The 18,703-nt window shown below is 36.7% G+C and overlaps 1 protein-coding gene across 3 annotated transcripts in view; it reads left to right on the top strand.

The window, feature by feature from the left end:
- EMCN (endomucin) overlaps positions 1-18,703 on the top strand; it is a 120,673-nt gene that overhangs the window by 77,044 nt on the left and 24,926 nt on the right. For all 3 annotated transcript variants that reach the window (XM_010381391.2, XM_030922491.1, XM_010381388.2), the window contains 3 exons: positions 15,616-15,708; positions 15,945-16,004; positions 17,748-17,843. In XM_010381391.2, coding sequence (XP_010379693.1) covers positions 15,616-15,708; positions 15,945-16,004; positions 17,748-17,843 — 249 coding nt within the window. The remainder of the gene's footprint in view (positions 1-15,615; positions 15,709-15,944; positions 16,005-17,747; positions 17,844-18,703) is intronic.

Here is an 18,703-nt window from a genome sequence, read left to right as displayed (position 1 = left end):
AAAGAAATAAAAGGCATTGAAATCAAAAAGAAAAAAGAACTCCATTTGCAGATGAAACAATCTTATATGTAATGATTCCACAGAAAAAAAAAACTGTTAGAACTAATAAATGAATTCAGTAAAGTTGCAAAATGCAAAATTAACATACACAAGTCAGTAGCATTTCATATACAAATAACAATCTAACTGAAAAAAAAATTTCATTTATGGTACCATAAAAAATTACTGATGCTTTCTGACTTACCATGGGGTTACATTCTGATAAAGCCATCATACATTGAAAATGTTGTATGTAAAAAATTCACTCGATACCCTGATAAACTCATATTAAAGTTGAAAAATTGTTGAGTCAAACCATCACAAGTCTAGATGCTCCTCAGCTTACAATGGGGTTATGTCTTAAACCCCATGGTAAAGTTAAAACTTGTAAGTTGAGGACCGTCTGTCCTCAGGAATAAATTTAACCAAGCAAGTGAAACATCTGTATACTGAAAAAGAGAAAACATTGATAAAAGAAATTGAAGGAGACAGAAATAAATGGAAAGATACCCTGTAGTTATGAATCAGAAGAATTGATATTGTTAAAATGTCAAAGAGCAATACATAGATTCAACACAATCCTTGTTAAAATCTCAAGGTCATTCTTCACAGAAATGAAAAAAATTCCAAAAATACGTATGAAAACATGAATGACTCCAAATAGCCAAAACAATTCTGAAAAGAAAAAAACAAAGTTGGAGGCGTCACACTTCCTGAGTTAAAATTATATTATAAATCTATAATAAACAAAACAATATGGTGCTGGCATAAAAACAGACACATAGACCAGTGAAACAGAATAAAGATCCTGGAAATAAATCCAAACATTTATTGTCCACAAATTCTTTACAAAGACACCAACTGCACACAATGGGTATATAATAGTCTTTTCACTAAATGGTGCTGCAAAAACTGGATTTCTGCATGCAAAAGAATGAAGTTGGACTCTATCTTAAACTATGCACAAAAATCAACTGAAAGGTAAAAGCAGAAACTATAAAACTCCTAGAAGACAACATAGGGGAAAATCTGCTGGGCATTGGCCTCAGCAAGGTTTTTTTTTTTTTTTTTTTTAAATCAGACCAAAAGTTCAGGCCACAAAATCAAAAATAAATAAATAAATGGGACTACATCAAACTAAAAAGCTTCTGCACAGCAAAGGAAGTAATCAGTAAAATAGAACAGCACAGTATGAATTGTGAAAAAAAAATTGTAAACCATATACCTGATAAGGGGTTAAGATGCAAATGTAGAAAGACAAATAGCAAGATTAAAAAATGGACAAAAGACTCTGAATAGACATTTGGTGAAAGAAGACATGAAAACTGCCAACATGTGCATGTTGGCACATGATTATGTTGGCACATGATGCTCCACATCATTAATCATCACGGAAATATAAATCAAAACCACTATGTGATACTACCTCACACCTATTAGGATAGATATTATCAAAAAGTCAAAAGACAACAAATGTTGGCAAGGGTGTGAAGACAAGGGAATTCTTTTTTTCCCCCAACTTTCATTTTAAGTTCCAGAGTATATGTGCAGGATGTGCAGATGTTCAGGTTTGTTACATAGATAAACATGTGCCATGGTGGTTTGCTGCATAGATCATCCCATCACCTAGGTATTAAGCACAGCATCCATTCACTACTCCTAATGCTCTCTCTTCCCCTGCACACTTCTCCCACCACTGATAGGCCCCAGTGTGTGTTGTCCCCTGCCCTATGTGTCCATGTGTTCTTATGGCTCAGCTCCTACTTATAAGTGAGAACATACAGTGTTTGGTTTTCTGTTTCTGCATGCATTTGCTGAGGATAATGGCTTCCAGCTCCATCCATATCCCTGCAAAGGACATGATCTCATTACTTTTTATGGATACCCAGTATTCCATGGTGTATATATACCAGATTTTCTTTATCCAGTCTATCTTGATGGACATTTGGGTTGATTCCATATCTTTGCTATTGTGAACAGTGCTGCAATGAACATATGCATGCATGTAACTTTATGATAGAATGATTTATATTCCTCTGAGTTTATGTCCGGTAATTGGATTGCTGGGCCAAATGGTATTTCTGCTTCTAGGTCTTTGAGGAATTGCTACACTGTCTTCCACAATGGTTGAACTAATTTACACACCTACCAAGAGTGTAAAAGCATTCCTTTTTTTCTGCAATCTCACCAGCATTTGTTGTTTCTTAACTTTTTAACAATCGCAATTCTGACTGGCATGAGATGGTATCTCATTGTGGTTTTGATTTTCATTTCTCCAATTATCAATGATGAGCTTTTTTCATATGTTTGTTGGCTGCATGAATGTCTTCTTTTGAGAAGCATTTGTTCATGTCATTTGCCTACTTCTTAATGTTTTTTTTTTTTTCTTGTTTATTTGTTTAAGTTCCTTGAAGGGTCTAGATATTATACCTTTGTCATATGGATAGATGGCAAAATTTTTTTCCTATTCTGTACGTTGTCTGTTCACTCTGATGATAGTTCCTTTTGCTGTGCAGCAGGTCTTTAGTTTAATTAGACCCCACTCATCAATTTTTGCTTTTGTCCCAATTGCTTTTGACATTTTCATCATGAAATCTTTGCTTGTGCCTATGTCCTGAATGCTATTGCCTAGATTTTCTTCTAGGGTTTTTATAGTTTTCATTTATGTCTTTAATCCATCTTGGGTTAATTTTTGTATAAGGTGTAAGGAAGGGGTCCAGTTTCAATTATCTGCATATGGCTAGTCAGCTCTCCCAACATCATTTATTAAATAGAAAATCCTTTCCCCATTGCTTGTTTTTGTCAGGATTATTGAAGAACAGATGGTTTTAGGTGTGTGGTCTTATTTCTGAGTTCTCTATTCTGTTCCATTGGTCTATGTGCCTGTTTTTGTACTAGCACCATACTGTTTTGGTTACTGTAGCCTTGTAATATTGTTTGAAGTCAGGTAAGGTGATGCCTCCAGCTTTGTTCTTTTTGCTGAGGATTGCCTTGCATATTTGGGTTCTTTGTGGTTCCATATGGATTTTAAAACAATTTTTTTCCTAATTCTATGAAGAATGTCAATAGCAGCTTAATGGGAATAGCACTGAATCTATAAGTTATTTTGGGCAGTATGGCCATTTTCACAATATTGATTCTTCCTATCCATGAGCATGGAATGTTTTTCCCTTTGTTTGTGTCTTCTCTGATTTCCTTGAGCAGTGGTTTGTGGTTCTCCTCAAAGAGGTTCTTTGCTTCCCTTGTTAGTTGTATTCCTGGGTATTTCATTCTCTTTGTAGCGATTGTGAAAGTGAGTTTATTCATGATTTGACTCTCTGATTGCCTGCTGTTGGTGTATAGGAATGCTAGCGATTTTTGCACATTGATTTTGTATCCCAAGACTTTGCTGAAGTTGCTTATCCGCTTAAGAAGCTTTTGGGCTGAGACAATGGAGTTTTCTAGGTACATGATCATGTCATCTGCAAACAAAGATAATATGACTTCCTCTCTTTCTATTTGAATATCCTTTATTTCTTTCTCTTGCCTAATTGCCCTAACCAGAACTTCCAATACTATGTTGAATAGGAGTAGTAAAAGAGGGGATTCTTGTCTTGTGCTGGTTTTCAAGAATTCTTCCAGGTTTTGCCCATTCAATATGATATTGCCTGTGGTTTGTCATATATGACTCTTATTATTTAGAGGTATGTTCCTTCAACACCCAGTTTATTTAGAGTTTTTAACATAAAGCAATTTTGAATTTTATTGAAGGCCTCTTCTGCATCTATTGAGAAAATCATGTGACTTTTGGCTTTAGTTCTGTTTACATGATGAATTACATTTATTGATTTGCTTATGTTGACCAACTTTGCATCCTGGTGATGAAGCCAGCTTGATCATGGTGGATAAGTTTTTTGATGTGCTGCTGGATTCAGTTTGCCAGTATTTTACTGAGGATTTTTGCATTGATGTATATCAGATATATTGACCTGAGGTTTTACTTTTTTGTTGTGTCTTTGCCAGGTTTTGGTATCAGGATGATGCTGGCCTCATAAAATGAGTTACAGAGGAGTTCCTCCTTTTCAATTATTTAAAATAGTTTCAGTAGAAATGGTGCCAGCTCTTCTTTGTACCTCTGGTAGAATTCAACTGTAAATCCATCTGGTACCAGGGTTTTTTTGTTTGTTTGTTTTTGTTTTTGTTTTTTTTTTTTTTTTTTTTTTTTTTTTTTTTTTTTTTTTTGCTTGGTAGGCTATTTATTACTGTCTCAATTTCCAAACTCATTTTTGGTCTATTCAGGGATCAGTTTTTCCCTGGTTCAGTCTTTGGAGGGTGTATGTGTTCAGGAATTTACCCATTTCTTCTACCTTATGTGCACAGAGGTGTTTATAGTATTCTCTGATGGTTGTCGGTATTTCTGTGGGGTCAGTGGTGATATCCCCCTTATCATTTCTGATTTTGTCTATTTGATTCTTCTTTCCTTTCTTCTTCATTAGTCTAGATAGTAGTCTATCTATTTTATTAATTTTTTCAAAAAGCCAGCTCCTGGATTCATTGATTTATTGAAGATTTTTTCGTGTCTCTATCTCCTTCAGTTCCACTCTGACCTTGGTTATTTCTTGTCTTCTGACAGCTTTGGGGTTTGTTTCCTTTTGGTTCTCTAGTTCTTTTAGTTATGATTTAGGTTGTTGATTCAAGATCTTTCCACCTTTTATCAGCCAGGGGAACTCGTGTATACTGTTGATGGAAACGCATACTGGTGCAGCCATTATAGAAAATAGTATGGAGATTTTGTCTGGGTGCCGTGGCTCATGCCTGTAATCCCAGCACTTTGGAGGCTGGGGCACAAGGATCACCTGAGGTCAGGAGTTTGAGACCAGCCTGGCCAACCTGGTGAAACTCCATCTCTACTAAAAATACAAAAATTAGCTAGGTGTGGTGGCATATGACTATAATCCCAGCTACTCAGGAGGTTGAGGCAGGAGAATCACTTGAACCTGGAAGGTAGGGGTTGCAGTGGGCCGAGATGACACCACTGCACTCCAGCCTGTATGACAGAGTGAGACTCTGTCAAAAAAAAAAAAAAAAAGGAAAAAAAAAAGAAAATGGTATGGAGATTTTGAAAGAAATTAAAAATAGAACTACCCAAGTGATCCATCAATCCCTTTTCCTGGCATATACCCAGAGGATATGAAATTACTACCATATAAGATTATGTGAACTCCCATTTTCATGACAGCCAAGATGTAGAAACAATCTAAGTGTCTGCTAATGGGTGAATGGATAAAGAATAATATTCCATATTCAGTGAAATATTATTTAGTCCTAAAAAAATAATGAGACTTGCCTTTTGTCAGAACGTGGATGAACATGGAGGACATTATGCTAGATAAGCTAGACACAGAAATAATATTGCATGATCTCACTTACATGTGAAATCTAAAAGAAAAAATTCAAATATACAGAGATAGAGAACAAAGCAGTGGTTACCAGGGACAGACAGAAAGTGGGGAGATGTAGATTAGAGGATACAAAGTAGCAGTTATGTGGGATAAAGTCTAGGAGTCTATTGTACAACATAAGAACATTGTTAACACAATTGTGCTGTATTTGGGATTCATGCTAAATGAGTGGATTTCAATGCTCTTGCCACAAAAACAACTAAAATGTATAATTATGTAAGATGATTGATGTGTTCATTTACCTCACTCTAGTAACTTTTACTATCTAAATGTATCTCATAATATCATGTTGTATACCTTAAATATATACAATAAAATTTATTTTAAAAAATGTATTTAATTTTTAAAATGAGAGATCAAAACAGATAATTATAGTTATGTGGAAATGATCAATTGATCAATCAAGGTCTAAAGATATCTCCACTCATTTCATTCAATAGCACAACAGTAATATGTGATAGAAAGCTGTGTTTAATGATGCTTAACATGAGAATATTATGCTCAATATTCAAAGTATTGGGGAAAATCAAACTGCAACTGCCCAGTGTAACATAACTGGTAAGGCCCCAAATTTGGTATGAACCTGTGCTAACTATACAGAACGGTATATTTAATCAACTACCATTAACCAAGGCATTTAATAAATATTCGTCCTGTTCCTATCATGTGTACACTAGCTAAAAGAGGAATGATACATGGAGCCTCCCATTGGCAGTTACTAAGGACATAAGTCAATATTATACATAACTATAATAATTCTAGTAGTCATGAAGGCATAAAGTAATATGTTATGGGTGAATTTCAGATAATCTTACATAAGATCAGAGGATAGAGTAATTTTTGTTTTTTGTTTTTTGGTTTTCTCCTTTGGCTGTGGTTGAGGTAACCATTGGGTGGAAAAAAAAAAAGCCAGTTTTAAAAGATGAGAAAGGGTTCATGAAAGTATTGACCCCTTGGCAGCCAGGTTATTCTACCTACTCATTTTTCTTGCTCCAAGTTCAGACCTAATGAGGAGATTAAAAGACCCACTGAAAAGTGATGAAGGGCTACTTATTCCCTAAAGATAAATGCAAACATTGCATAGCCATTACAACAATTTTAAGCAATGATGGAATTCACTTTTCTTTAGCCTTATCATTTTCACACAGATAGGCAGAGCTAATAACTTGTCCTTGAAAATGAACCATTTGATTTCATTGATAAGAGACCTCAGCCCTGAGCAAAATGGACCATTGTGCCTTACCGAATTGAGAAAGGAATAAGCCATTAACCCTTAATTTTGGGGGGAAAACAACTGTATTAGGATCCTCCAGATAAACAGAACCAAAAGGTTGTGCACAGACAGTGAGAGCGAGAGACAGAGAGAGACAGGGAAATAGATAGAGGGATGTGGGGAGAGAGAAAGAGAGCAAATGAGAATGAGAGAGAGAGAAAGATGTATTGTAAGAATTGACTCATGTAATAATAGAGGCTGAGAGGTCTAAAGACTCAGGCCGGCTGATGGAGTAATTCCAGCCTGAGTCCAAAGGCCTGAGAACCAGGGTAGCTGATGGCATAAGTTCCAGTCTCAAAGTTGGCAGCCTCAAGCTCCAAGAAGAACTAATGTTTCAGTTTGTGTCCTAAGTCAGGGAAAGACCAATGTCCCAGTTCAAGAGAGTTAGGCAGAAAAAGTTCCCTCTTTGTTCTACCCAGGGTTTCAACTGGTCGGACGAGAGGCAACCAGTCAGGGAGGGCTATCTGCTTTGCTCAGTCTACTGATTCAAATGTTAGCCTTATCCAAAAGCACCCTAACAGACATACTCAGAACAATACTTGACCAAACATCTGGGCACCCTGTGGCCCATTCAGTATGACACACAAAATTAATCATCACAATATTCCCACAGCAACTAGCATAACTTAAGATCTCATCATACATATCTGTTTTACTTTCCTTAACTGTGTTTCAGAGTCTCAGTTGCATTGTGGTCATTACAGTTGATAGAAAAACAAAGTCAGAACAGGTATGAGAAGTGCCACCAAACCTGACCACGGGCCTTTGGACAAGAGGATGCTCCATCCTGTCTGAGTATATTCATTGTGGTTGACACTCTTAGTTTTGGGCATTGGCTGCTGACCTCTAGGAACTTACATAAAGTGAAACTTGAATCATTCTATACAGGGGTAGTTTATCTGAGTTTTCTAACTTTGAATGACAGAATCCTGCTATTGTCGTTTAGTTAGGATCCAGTCAAGCTAGAAATATAACTCTAGCAGAGTAATATCTAGAGTTTTTTTTTTAACTTAGGATTTTAAGGTGTTTAGAAAATTAATTGAGAATAAAAGAATTCAATTACCGAATGAGAAATATATCAATGTATATGTGGTAGTGTCTGGTACAAACTTCCCCTTAGGAAATTGTACAGATTCCAGGTATGGCAAAGTGGTTTCTTATCTAGTTCAGAGATCTGCTGAATCTCAAAGTAGTGCTCTGCACTATTCTTGCATCACCCTAGTCTGCACTGAAAAGTCATAAAAACTCACAGTCTTCACTGGTGAGCTGCCCAGCAATCACTTTAGGAACCAATACATTTCCTGCTGTTGCTAAAAGGGTATGGTTCTCTAATAAAGTCTATGACATGCTTTATTTACTATATTAGGAATAATTCTCCCTGTCCCCTTCTGTCTATCTGCATGGTCTGGTTTGACCTACTGAAGGAAAGTGTTTAGCTTGTTTTGATAAGAAAAATGCCTTTGTGATTGAGGCCTAAATTGAAAATAGATTATATTTTATGTAGCAAAAATAAGAGTCTTATCTTTATAACTCATCCCTACTGAAATGCAGCAGCTTAGGCAGCATGATTTTGGGGTTGATATCACAGACTCTAGAGCTTGCATTCAAATCCTGGCTCTGCCACCTACTTGCTGTGTGGCTCTGGGCAAACGAATCTCTCTAGGCATCAGTTTCTACTTTGTAAAATGCAAATATTAATAATACAATAATTAAGTGTGCTAATATTTGCAAGACACTTAGTCTCTTTTAAGAGTTTGAAAATAAAATCCTTCTTAATATTTTCATATCTATATTCATGATGCAGGAGGGGATAAGAGTATCTCAAAACTTTCAGAATGTTAAGAACAGAATTTATTGATTCCATTGATAATGATGCCATAAGTAACTAAGATAAACATTTTAAAATCTATCGATTACATGGCATATTAGAAAGAAAACAGAAAGGGTTTTGAGTCATATTTGGCTTATGGCTTAGCTTTGCACTTACTGTTGAATATATTACCTTATCTCTCTGAGCCACAGTATCTCTCATCTTTAAAACACAGGATTAAGAATGTTTACTTAAGAATAAAATAAATTAGCACATATGGAAGTAATTAGCACAGTGCCTCAGTCACTCTCATCATATATAATTTTGTAAAAACTACTATTTAAATCAAAAAGAAAAATATATCCTTTTTCTACAACAAATATTTCTACAGAATTACCTAAAGTAAATTAATCTCCATTCAGTTATTCCATTATTTCTGGGTTAGAAGATGTTATTACCTCAGGTTACTAACATTGACAGCCCAAAGCAAAGCAAAGGAAATTTAAGGTAAAACTTTTTTTTGCATTGCTATAAGAGTATAACCAGGTCAGAAAGGTAAGGTCAGATGAGAGCGGAAATTAATTTTCATCATCTGAAGGCAGAAAATTCCTCCTGTGATATTTTACCTATTAAGTGGATAGGGGGTGCCATTGTGTGTGAAAATATATACTAGCCAAGGATTGAAAAGAATCTAAAATCCTAGTTAGAGGAGACTCCAGGATTACATCAATGTGCTCCCTTTCCAAAACACAGAATTGCACCAACAATAGTCATAGCACTTATTGTCTATACCACTCAGGTATCACTTATATAACAGATTATTTTCCTCTCCAATAATAAAAGCCCAGAGTAGACCACATGTTCTCGTTTCCCTGAGTGTCAGGGTGCTCAAAGTCCATTCTTGTGGCCAACCGCAACAATTATGTTAATACCCGGTATTAACTCTTAGAAAGGGCCTGTTTACTTCTTTCATTTGCATTTGTTCTAATTTCTTATTTCAATTTCATTCATCTTATGGTCTGTAAAATTGCTTAAGCTCCTCAAGTCCTTTTTTAAAGAGTTATAAGTAAAATTTAATAAACAATAACATAGTCTCTCCTATTTCGATCCTTGGTCTTTGCCATGATGTTTTACTTGTTCTTTATTGCATATTTAACATCTGTCAATTTTGGGATATGCTTCTCACCTCCCCTACTAAAATGTGAGCTCCTTAAATGCAACAGCTACCTCTCATACTCTGTTATATTTTCTTCAACATTTAGTGGTGGTCCTAAAGTAGGTCTCTATTTTTGTTCTTGTTGTCGAATGAATGAGAACAATAATAATATCTTGATTTTAAATATGTGCCAATCCCAATATTAAGATTAAAAGGTAATCTCATAAATTCACTTCATCTTTCATAGTAGTCAATTCTGCTGCCAAGAAGTTTGTTTATCCATTCAGTGAATAGTGATGGACCCTACTTCCAGACACTGTTATAACACTTGGGAAATATCAGTGAGCAAAATAAAGATCCTTGCCCTAGAGGTTCTTATATTCTCGCAGGGAAAGTAAACTATACCCAATAAAATAATAATTAACTAAATTATATAGTAAGTTAAAAGATATAAGTGATCTGAGAAAGAGAAAATGTGCAGCAATAGAGGAGGAAGGGATCACAAGCACTGGAGAGGTAGGGAAGGGTTTGCAAGATTGAAAAAAGTGGCCAAGGTAAGTCTTCCTGAAAAGAGTTGAGTAAACACAAGAAGGAAGTGAGTCACCCAATATGTGGAGGAAGAACATCCAGGCAGAGCTAGAACTTGAGGAGAGGCCTGGCATGTTTAAGGGACAGCATTAAGCAAGTGGGCAGAGTTGAGGCAGGGAATTTGCCAGGCAGATTACCTAGGGTTTTCTGGGCTATTGCGCGGACTTTGGCTTTTTCTCTAAGTGGAATGGTGAACCACTGAGGGCTTTGAGCAGCAGTGTTACATTAACAGACTCATGTTTTATACCTCAGAGAGCTGAAGAGACACTGTCAGCTGAAGAAAGGATACAGGAGAGAGAAGATGGTGGCTTTGACCAGGGTGATCACAGAGTAGATGGCAAAAAATCTCAAAATCTAGATTTATTTCGGAGGTGAAGCCAATAAATATTCCTGATGATTGCGTGTGGAATAGAATAGAAAGAGATGAGCCAAAAATAGGTCGTTGGCCTGAGCAATTGGAAGGAATGTCTGCTTCAAACTAGGAGGGGAAGGCTTCAGATAGAGTGGAAGTTAAAGTGTGAACATGTTGAGTTTAAAATGTGTATTACTTGCTAAGTTAAGTATCTGAATTTACAAATCCGGAGCTTAGGAAAAGGTCTGGGATGGAAGTATAAGTTGGGGAATCAGTGACATTGATGCATTTAAACCTTGAAATTGAATGAAATCTTCAAATAAATGAGGGTCATTAGAGATGAGGACCAAGGACTAAACTCTAGGGGGCACTCCAAGATTATAATTTAGAAAGAAAAAGAGGGGACAGGTGTGGTGGTTCATGCCTATAATCTCAGCTCTTTGAGAGGCTGAGGTGGGAAGATCACTTGAGGCCAGGAGTTCGAGACCAGCCTGAGAAACACAGCAAGGTTCATCTCTACAACAACAACAACAACAAAAAAAAAAAAAAAAAAAAAAAAAAGAGAGAGAGAGAAAATTAGCTGGGTGTGGCGGTGCATACCTGTGGCCCTATCTACTCAGGAGGCTGAAGCAGGAGGATTACTTGAGCCCAGTAAATGAAGGCTGCAGGGAAGCACTGCAATTCAGTCTGGAAGACAGACCAAGATCCTGTCTCAATATAAGAAGAAAAATTTAAAAGATTTTGAAAAAAGAGAAGGAGGAACCAACCAAGGAGACCAGAAAGAAAAAAAATCAATAGAGTCTGCTCTATTCTGTTGGTAGCCACATAAAGAACATGTGATAAGCAGAAGAGAAAGATTTGTGTCAAAGGCTGAAAAGTTATTTTTAAAATGGGACATGAATAGTCTATCAAATTACAATTAGAGACCATTTCCAAAGTGCTGGAATTACAGGCGTGAGCCACCATGCCCTGCCCAAGATTTCTTTTAAACAAAAAAATTTGAGAGGGAAACTCACAGAAAAAAGAAGGATGGCATCGTAGTAATTTCAGGGATTTTGTACACCCATAGATAGTCCCATTAGAGCTTCACTCTGAGAATAACTCAAAATCACTACATAGGCAAATTCTTAGGAGAGAACTTTAGCCATATAGTGACTCTGAGGTTGGATTAAAAAGGGGCATCTCATATTACCACATGAAGTGGGGAAGGGGTGATTCTCCATAGGAAGAGTTAGGCTTCCCCTAAATAAAAAGAGAAAATAAAAGGTTTAGACAGGGCCGGGCGCGGTGACTCACACCTGTAATGCAAGCACTTTGGGAGGCCGAGGTGGGTGGATCACGAGGTCAGGAGATTGAGACTATCCTGCCTAATATGGTGAAACTCCGTCTCTACTAAAAATACAAAAAATTAGCCAGGAGTGGTATCGGGTGCCTGTAGTGCCAGCTACTAGGGAGGCTGAGGCAGGAGAATGGCGTGAACTCGGAAGGCGGAGCTTGCAGTGAGCCGAGATCGCGCCACTGCACTCCAGCCCAGGCAACAGAGTGAGACTCCGTCTCAAAAAAAAAAAAAAAAAAAAAAAAAACGTTTAGACAAACAGATATTTCCCTTATGAACCAGTGCCCAAGTCTTCCAAGTCCAGTTTAAAATTCCTGGAGGCTTCATTTCTGCTCCCAATAGGAAGTGGCCTTTTAAATACTTGCCAGGGAGACTGCTTTAATCTGAATGTTCAGAGAAGCAGAGTTCAAGATTCAGTTAAAAGTACAAGGATTTTATTAGGGGAAAATACCTAAGAGAGAAAAAAAATGCCTGGGAGGGGACAAGGAAAGTCTGGAAGAGCTACCAGACTGAAATGCACATCTGACCTGGTGATAGGGAGAGAGAATACAGAGGCTGAGCAGAAGCATCTAGGCTGCCATGCATTCTAGGGGAGGTTCCAGGGAGACCATCAGGGAATCCTCCAGTCCACATTCATCCCAGGACAAGCCAGCCTAATATTCCTGGCAGGTCCACTCATTGGCTGGGAGCAGCCTTAGAGAGACATGGCACCAGCACAAACAGAGAGATGGGTTTCAGAGGACACGTGGGTAATTTTGGTCACTTAAACTTTCTATAGTTGGAGTTCCGTGAGGAGCATTATTATGGCAATCAGAGGTGCCTTGGGACATTGATAGTTCTTCTGTCTTTAAAACTCTCAATGATTTATCAAGTAATTGGTCTACAGTGAGGTCCAAATATGTACCACTGTCAGATGCTGATGGGGTAAATTTGGATATACATTATTACAACAGACTTGACTCTGAGGGTCTCTGTCTCATCAGTTTGCTCCAAGTTCTGACCTGAAGTTTCCAAGCTGGACTTAAATCCTGAAATATCATAGCCACAAATTCAGTAATCGTAAAAATCACCAAATGTCAGGGTCCAAGAACAAACCTATGTCATCTAAGAGTACCATATTCTACTCCAGTTTCTCCAGTTCCTTTATGTCTTGACTAGAGCAAAGAAGCATCTGAAAACACAGAAGTGGCTGAAGTTCATATATTTCACTCTTAGAATTTTTGAGAAAATTAGACAAACTGACCTTGGTTGGGAGGGTCAACTCTCTAGGGGAATAATCATAATATAATAATAGAAAATTATTATTATATATAATATATACATATTAATATCACATTCCCTTCTAAGCAGTTTAAATTTATTTTTACTCATATAATTTTCACAATACTATGATGTAGAACTATTATAATCTCCATGTATATATGTGGAAACTCAGGCACGTAGAAGTTGAGCAACTTGCCCAAGATTCCACAGGGGTAAGTGCTAGAGTCAGATTTGTACCTAGGTATCCTGTCTTCAGAATCATGCTCTTAGCCACTCTGCTATAGCTCTGCTGTATGTCCTCTGGCAGTGCTATTTTGTTAGTAATATAGGATAATACAGTCTCAACAAAAACTGTGTCGATCATCAGCTCTGAGCATGTCATGGATTCCACATCTGAGTCACAGAAAGAATAACATTAGGCTCACATTTTATGGATTCAACCAAGTACCATAATTTCATAATTAGCAATATGATCATGCTAAAAAACAGAGCTTCTCAAACTGCAGGTTAATTTCCATTATTGGATCATGACCAGTAATGTTGTGTGTGTGTATCTGTGTGTGTGTCTGTGTGTGTGTCTGTGTGTGTGTTTGTGTGTGTGTGCTGGATTCAGAAATAATTTATTAACTGAAGGTTGCAGTTTAAAGAAAAACAAAACAAATTTAAAGTCTTTGTTCAAGCAGCCACCAAATCTTTCCACTATGAAGTGTTAACATTTTGGCCTATCCATGGGTCATTAGCAATAACCACTGGCACTGGGCCATCAGCACGTTTTAAGCAGGGAAGCTGGGAGTTTGTTCTGACCCACACAGATTACACTTAGTCCTGAGGCTGCCATTTAGCCTGTCTACAAGAATTTGGTAATAAGGTAGGACAATTAACCCTTGGGAAATCGCAAGAGGATTAACATCATCGGTTATTTAATCAGTCACCTTCTTCTCCACCAAGACAACTGAAAGAGCATTCATCCTCACTAAACTACTTGACACTGGAAAAGGCAGCTGAAAGTACCAAGGTTTCAGCTAGTTCCCACTCTTTTATTTAATATTCCTTTTTCTGCCTGCTTAGTGCACTAGCCTGACATTTTTCTTTGTTCTTTTGGGCATATATCTAGCTTCCACCCACAGATCTCTTGCATGGCAAGAACGGTACAGACTCTGAACATTATTCTTCACCCACAGATGTCAAAAATGCATGAGCATGCAGTGCGTGCTGGAACGTGGGTGGTGAAGAAGGAATGAGCCAAGGCAGTCATAGAAATATCAATTTCTTTGGTGCAATTATACATGGCCTCAATACGCCCAAGGAACCATAATCATAAGAAGTGCCTCTTAGTGTCAGCTACATTTTACTGCACACCCCCTGTGGCCAGAGCTCCATGTTGGGTGTGTTGACAAGTATGGCCCTCACACTCTAGGAACTTGCAATTCAGAGAAGAGACAAGGCAAACAGGCGTGATTTAAATAAAGCACTTCATACTGCAAGAGAAAGAGAAAAAATTTTCAAAAAATTTTCTAAGTACAAATTGTACTGTATTCCAAATTCACAAGAACACATGTTTTCAACTTATACAATACTTAATTATTTATATGTCCTTTAAACTTATTGACAGCTATGGATTTTGAATAGTAGATTTTTACTTATAAATTTTGCTTCAGTCCTTCTGATTGAAGATGGCAAATGTTAACTAAATAAACAAATAACAACAATACATTTTTTATTTATATTTCCCTTGGGAAAAAACAAAGAGCATGGACACTAGTGAAAAAAAACAGCCAAGCAGCAGTTACTCTAGAAAAGGCACATAATAAAACCAGCTGCTGAACTTCAGGAATGAAAATGAAGGAGTCTTCTTTGATTTTTCCTCAATTGTTCTAACCAAAGCCTCAACTGCAATTTTTTCTCTTCAATCACTGATAAATATTATAAAATCTGAAGTCCTGTACAGTTATGATCATTTTAACTATGTGCGATAGAAAAAAAAAAAAAAACACCATCACCCAAAGTTATAATATCTGAAATTTGAAAAATGCTTTTGCATAGATTTACATCCCACAGGAATCTTATGCAGTAGGTTATACAGGCTGTAACTTACGCTAAAAAACTTACTGAAGTTTTCTTGGCAAGTTCCTGAAGATGTAAAACTGATACTCAGGCTTTTTGATTCTAAATTTAATTATCTTTCCAGGAGGAATGGATGAACTTATGATTTAGTGTTATGATTGCATTTATCCTACTATACGACAATAAATAGTTTTCACAGATCTTCAGAGAGGCAAACTGTTTGAATCTGCAAATAAATCCCGTATGAAGACTTAATACCATAGTCTGATTCTGCATTTGTAATTTTCATACAGGTAGCATTTTACAACCAGATTCATCACCTTCTAAAACTGGTACAGTATCCTCAATACCAGTTACAATTCCAGAAAACACCTCACAGTCTCAAGGTATGATATCTGTGTGTCTGAGTGGAAATCTGCTCTACCTGACCTTCTTTTTCACCAAGGAAACACTACCAATCTTGACTCACAAAACAGAGCTCCTTCAGAATGAGACTGAATCTTTTGCACTTGCAGCATCATACCTACAAATCATGGCTGCTTCTTTAAATGAGGGTGGAGGGAGGACTGCAAGGATTGGCAGACATTAACCAAAAGTGACTTTTTTTCTTTCTTTCTTAAAGTAATAGGCACTGAGGGTGGAAAAAATGCAAGCACTTCAGCAACCAGCCGGTCTTATTCCAGTGAGTAATAGCAATATCTTCATTAATGGCAGTAGATATACAGAATGTTTGCATATGACCAGTAAAGGGGAGGAATCAGATTATAGGCAGCCTTTTGTCAACTTTACTGAGCCTGCAATCCCATCACAATACTATCTAACTGCTGCCTGCTCTGAAAATTTCCCACAGGTGAGTCGGGTCTTAATGACAAAAAAAAAAAAAAAAGAAGGAAGGAAGGAAGGAAGGAAGGAAAGAGAGAGAGAGAGAGAGAGAGAAAGAAAGAAAGAAAGAAAGAAAGAAAGAAAGAAAGAAAGAAAGAAAGAAAGAAAGAAAGAAAGAAAGAAAGAAAGAAAGAAAGAAGAGGAAAAAAGCACACTTTGGCAATTTTTTTTTCTTAGCTTAGTGTTTAGCAATTACAATCAAGGGCCAAGGATGACTCTATGGCACTAGTTTCAGATAAGACAAAATGCACAGGTAGATGTCCCTGTAAAAGTGAATTATTTCCAAATTATCAGGTTGTATACCCTGAATATATTTCATTTTTGTCAAGTAAATAATTAAAACAATAAATAAATTATATCAAAAAACAAATTGTTTGCCTTCATAGAATATTAAAAACGGCCTTTAAGAAATGTTCCATTTTAACTAAAACCTATATATGTCATATAACATTTATGTGTGTGCTAAGACCGAATACAGAATATTAAATAATTTCCTTAGTAATTAAGAATTAAAAGACTATATTCAAAACTGTTACTATAAAAGGCTCTATTAAGTTTAGGTAAACCCATTCCATTAAATAAGTCATCATAGAAATTACTGACCTGCTGATTCACGACATCTTCACTTTGGGAGGCAATAATGATTTCACCTAAGGTCTACTATGCAATCAGCAGAACTTACTTAAAACAAGTATTTAACTCTGACAGTGGAAGTGTAAACCATCCTACAGATGAATTGGAGAACAATTCTCACCCCTGACAAATATATAAGGAGTATGTATGCAAGCAAATATGCTAAACTAATAGTCATCTTAATTTCCTTTAGTTGTGTGTCTATGACAGCTCTCTTGCTTTTATCACTGTACTTTTAACCTTAGAAATAACCATCAGGAAGGAAGGAAGGAAGGAAGCAAGGAAGGAAGGAAGGCAATACAAATATGAAAAACTCACCCTAAGTTACTGCAGCAACATCACTCCCCCAAACAGACACACATACACATATCTTTCTTGAATCATGTTCATTTTTCAGAATCATCTTCACTGTGATATCTACTTACAATATTTTATGCCTTTTCTAGTTTTTAGATATTATTATAGAAAGAAATTTGTGAGTGTTTTAGAAAGCCAGCATTAGGACTAGAGCAATCCCAATTGGGTTATATATATTTTCCCAGTAACTTCATTATAAAGTACTAAAAAATATAATGAGTGAATGTGGATTTAATTATAATCTAGCGTACAACTTCTGCTTCTCCAGTCTTCCATCTCCCCACTTCTTCAGTCTCCAGGAAGATGGGGCACTCTCTCTTAAGGTTGGAATTTTGTTTCAGAAAGGTTACAAGACTGACATCAAGTGGTTATGTCAAAAATGACAACTAGAGCACACTCCATGAATCTGAGAAATCTTTGCCTAAAATATAATGTTTTTAATAGAATGATGTTTAAAGAAGAAAGGAAATACTCATGCTTTTGCTCAGTTACTAAACTATCGCTGTGAAATTCAGTAGCCACTCTAATTGACAACGTCTCCAATTCTTTTTAGGTGTTATTTTGCCGGTGGTCATTGCTTTGATTGTAATAACACTTTCAGTATTTGTTCTGGTGGGTTTGTACCGAATGTGCTGGAAGGCAGACCCGGGTAGGTAACTGTGTTTGTTCTTATTTTCCTGAAAGAAGAATGAATATATGCTCAGTTTAAACTTGATTTTAAATTCTTAAAGGGAGAGAGGAGTTACAGAAAGAAATGAAATGTCGTATTTCCTGATCATAGAAACAAAGGATGAAGGGCACAGACACCCACTGAATGCTAGTGAATTGCAGGGTGGGAATTAAATACTATTAGTAGATATTATCAAATGTGGGGAAATTCTTTTTAATGAAATAGCCCAAATTTTGTGGGTGGTCAGGGGAATATGGTAGTAAAGAGGGCATAAAAATGACACCTTGTCTATGGTAAAGATTAACTCCATTTCTATGTAACAGAAAATAAAGACAGGGATTGCTAAGAATTCAGCTCAGGGGCCCATAATCTCAAAAAATGTTCTGTGACTAATTGCTCTCCTTGGAGACACACCCAACGAAAGTATCTTCCATGACCATGTTATATTTTTTATCCTTTTTAAAAATAAACTTTCCGTTTTAGAATAGACTTAGAGTTACAGGAAAGGTACAAAGATAGTACAGGGAGTCACCACACCTAGTTTCCCCTATTCGCTTATTAAGATCTGATGGTATGTTGGTCACAATTAGTGAACTAATACTGATAAATTATTGTTAACTAAATTCTGATTTATTCTAGTCTTTACTCAGTCTTTTTTTCTGTTCCAGGAACTTTGGCTCTTCTTTACTCAACCTTCATCTAAATACCCCTTCAACTCCCGTGGCTCAGCTGTCATGTTACCTTAATTCCAAACTATCTTTCCATTTCACAGCCCAGCCCCGGTCATGTAATGTAGTATCACGTAACCATGCCCTCACCCATACTATTCCTTCTGCAAT

Source organism: Rhinopithecus roxellana, chromosome 2 (genome assembly GCF_007565055.1).
Source record: "Rhinopithecus roxellana isolate Shanxi Qingling chromosome 2, ASM756505v1, whole genome shotgun sequence".
NCBI classification, from domain to species: Eukaryota; Metazoa; Chordata; class Mammalia; order Primates; family Cercopithecidae; genus Rhinopithecus; species Rhinopithecus roxellana.
The sequence above is the reverse complement of the archived record's forward strand: the minus strand, read 5'-3'. Positions and strand labels throughout refer to the sequence as shown.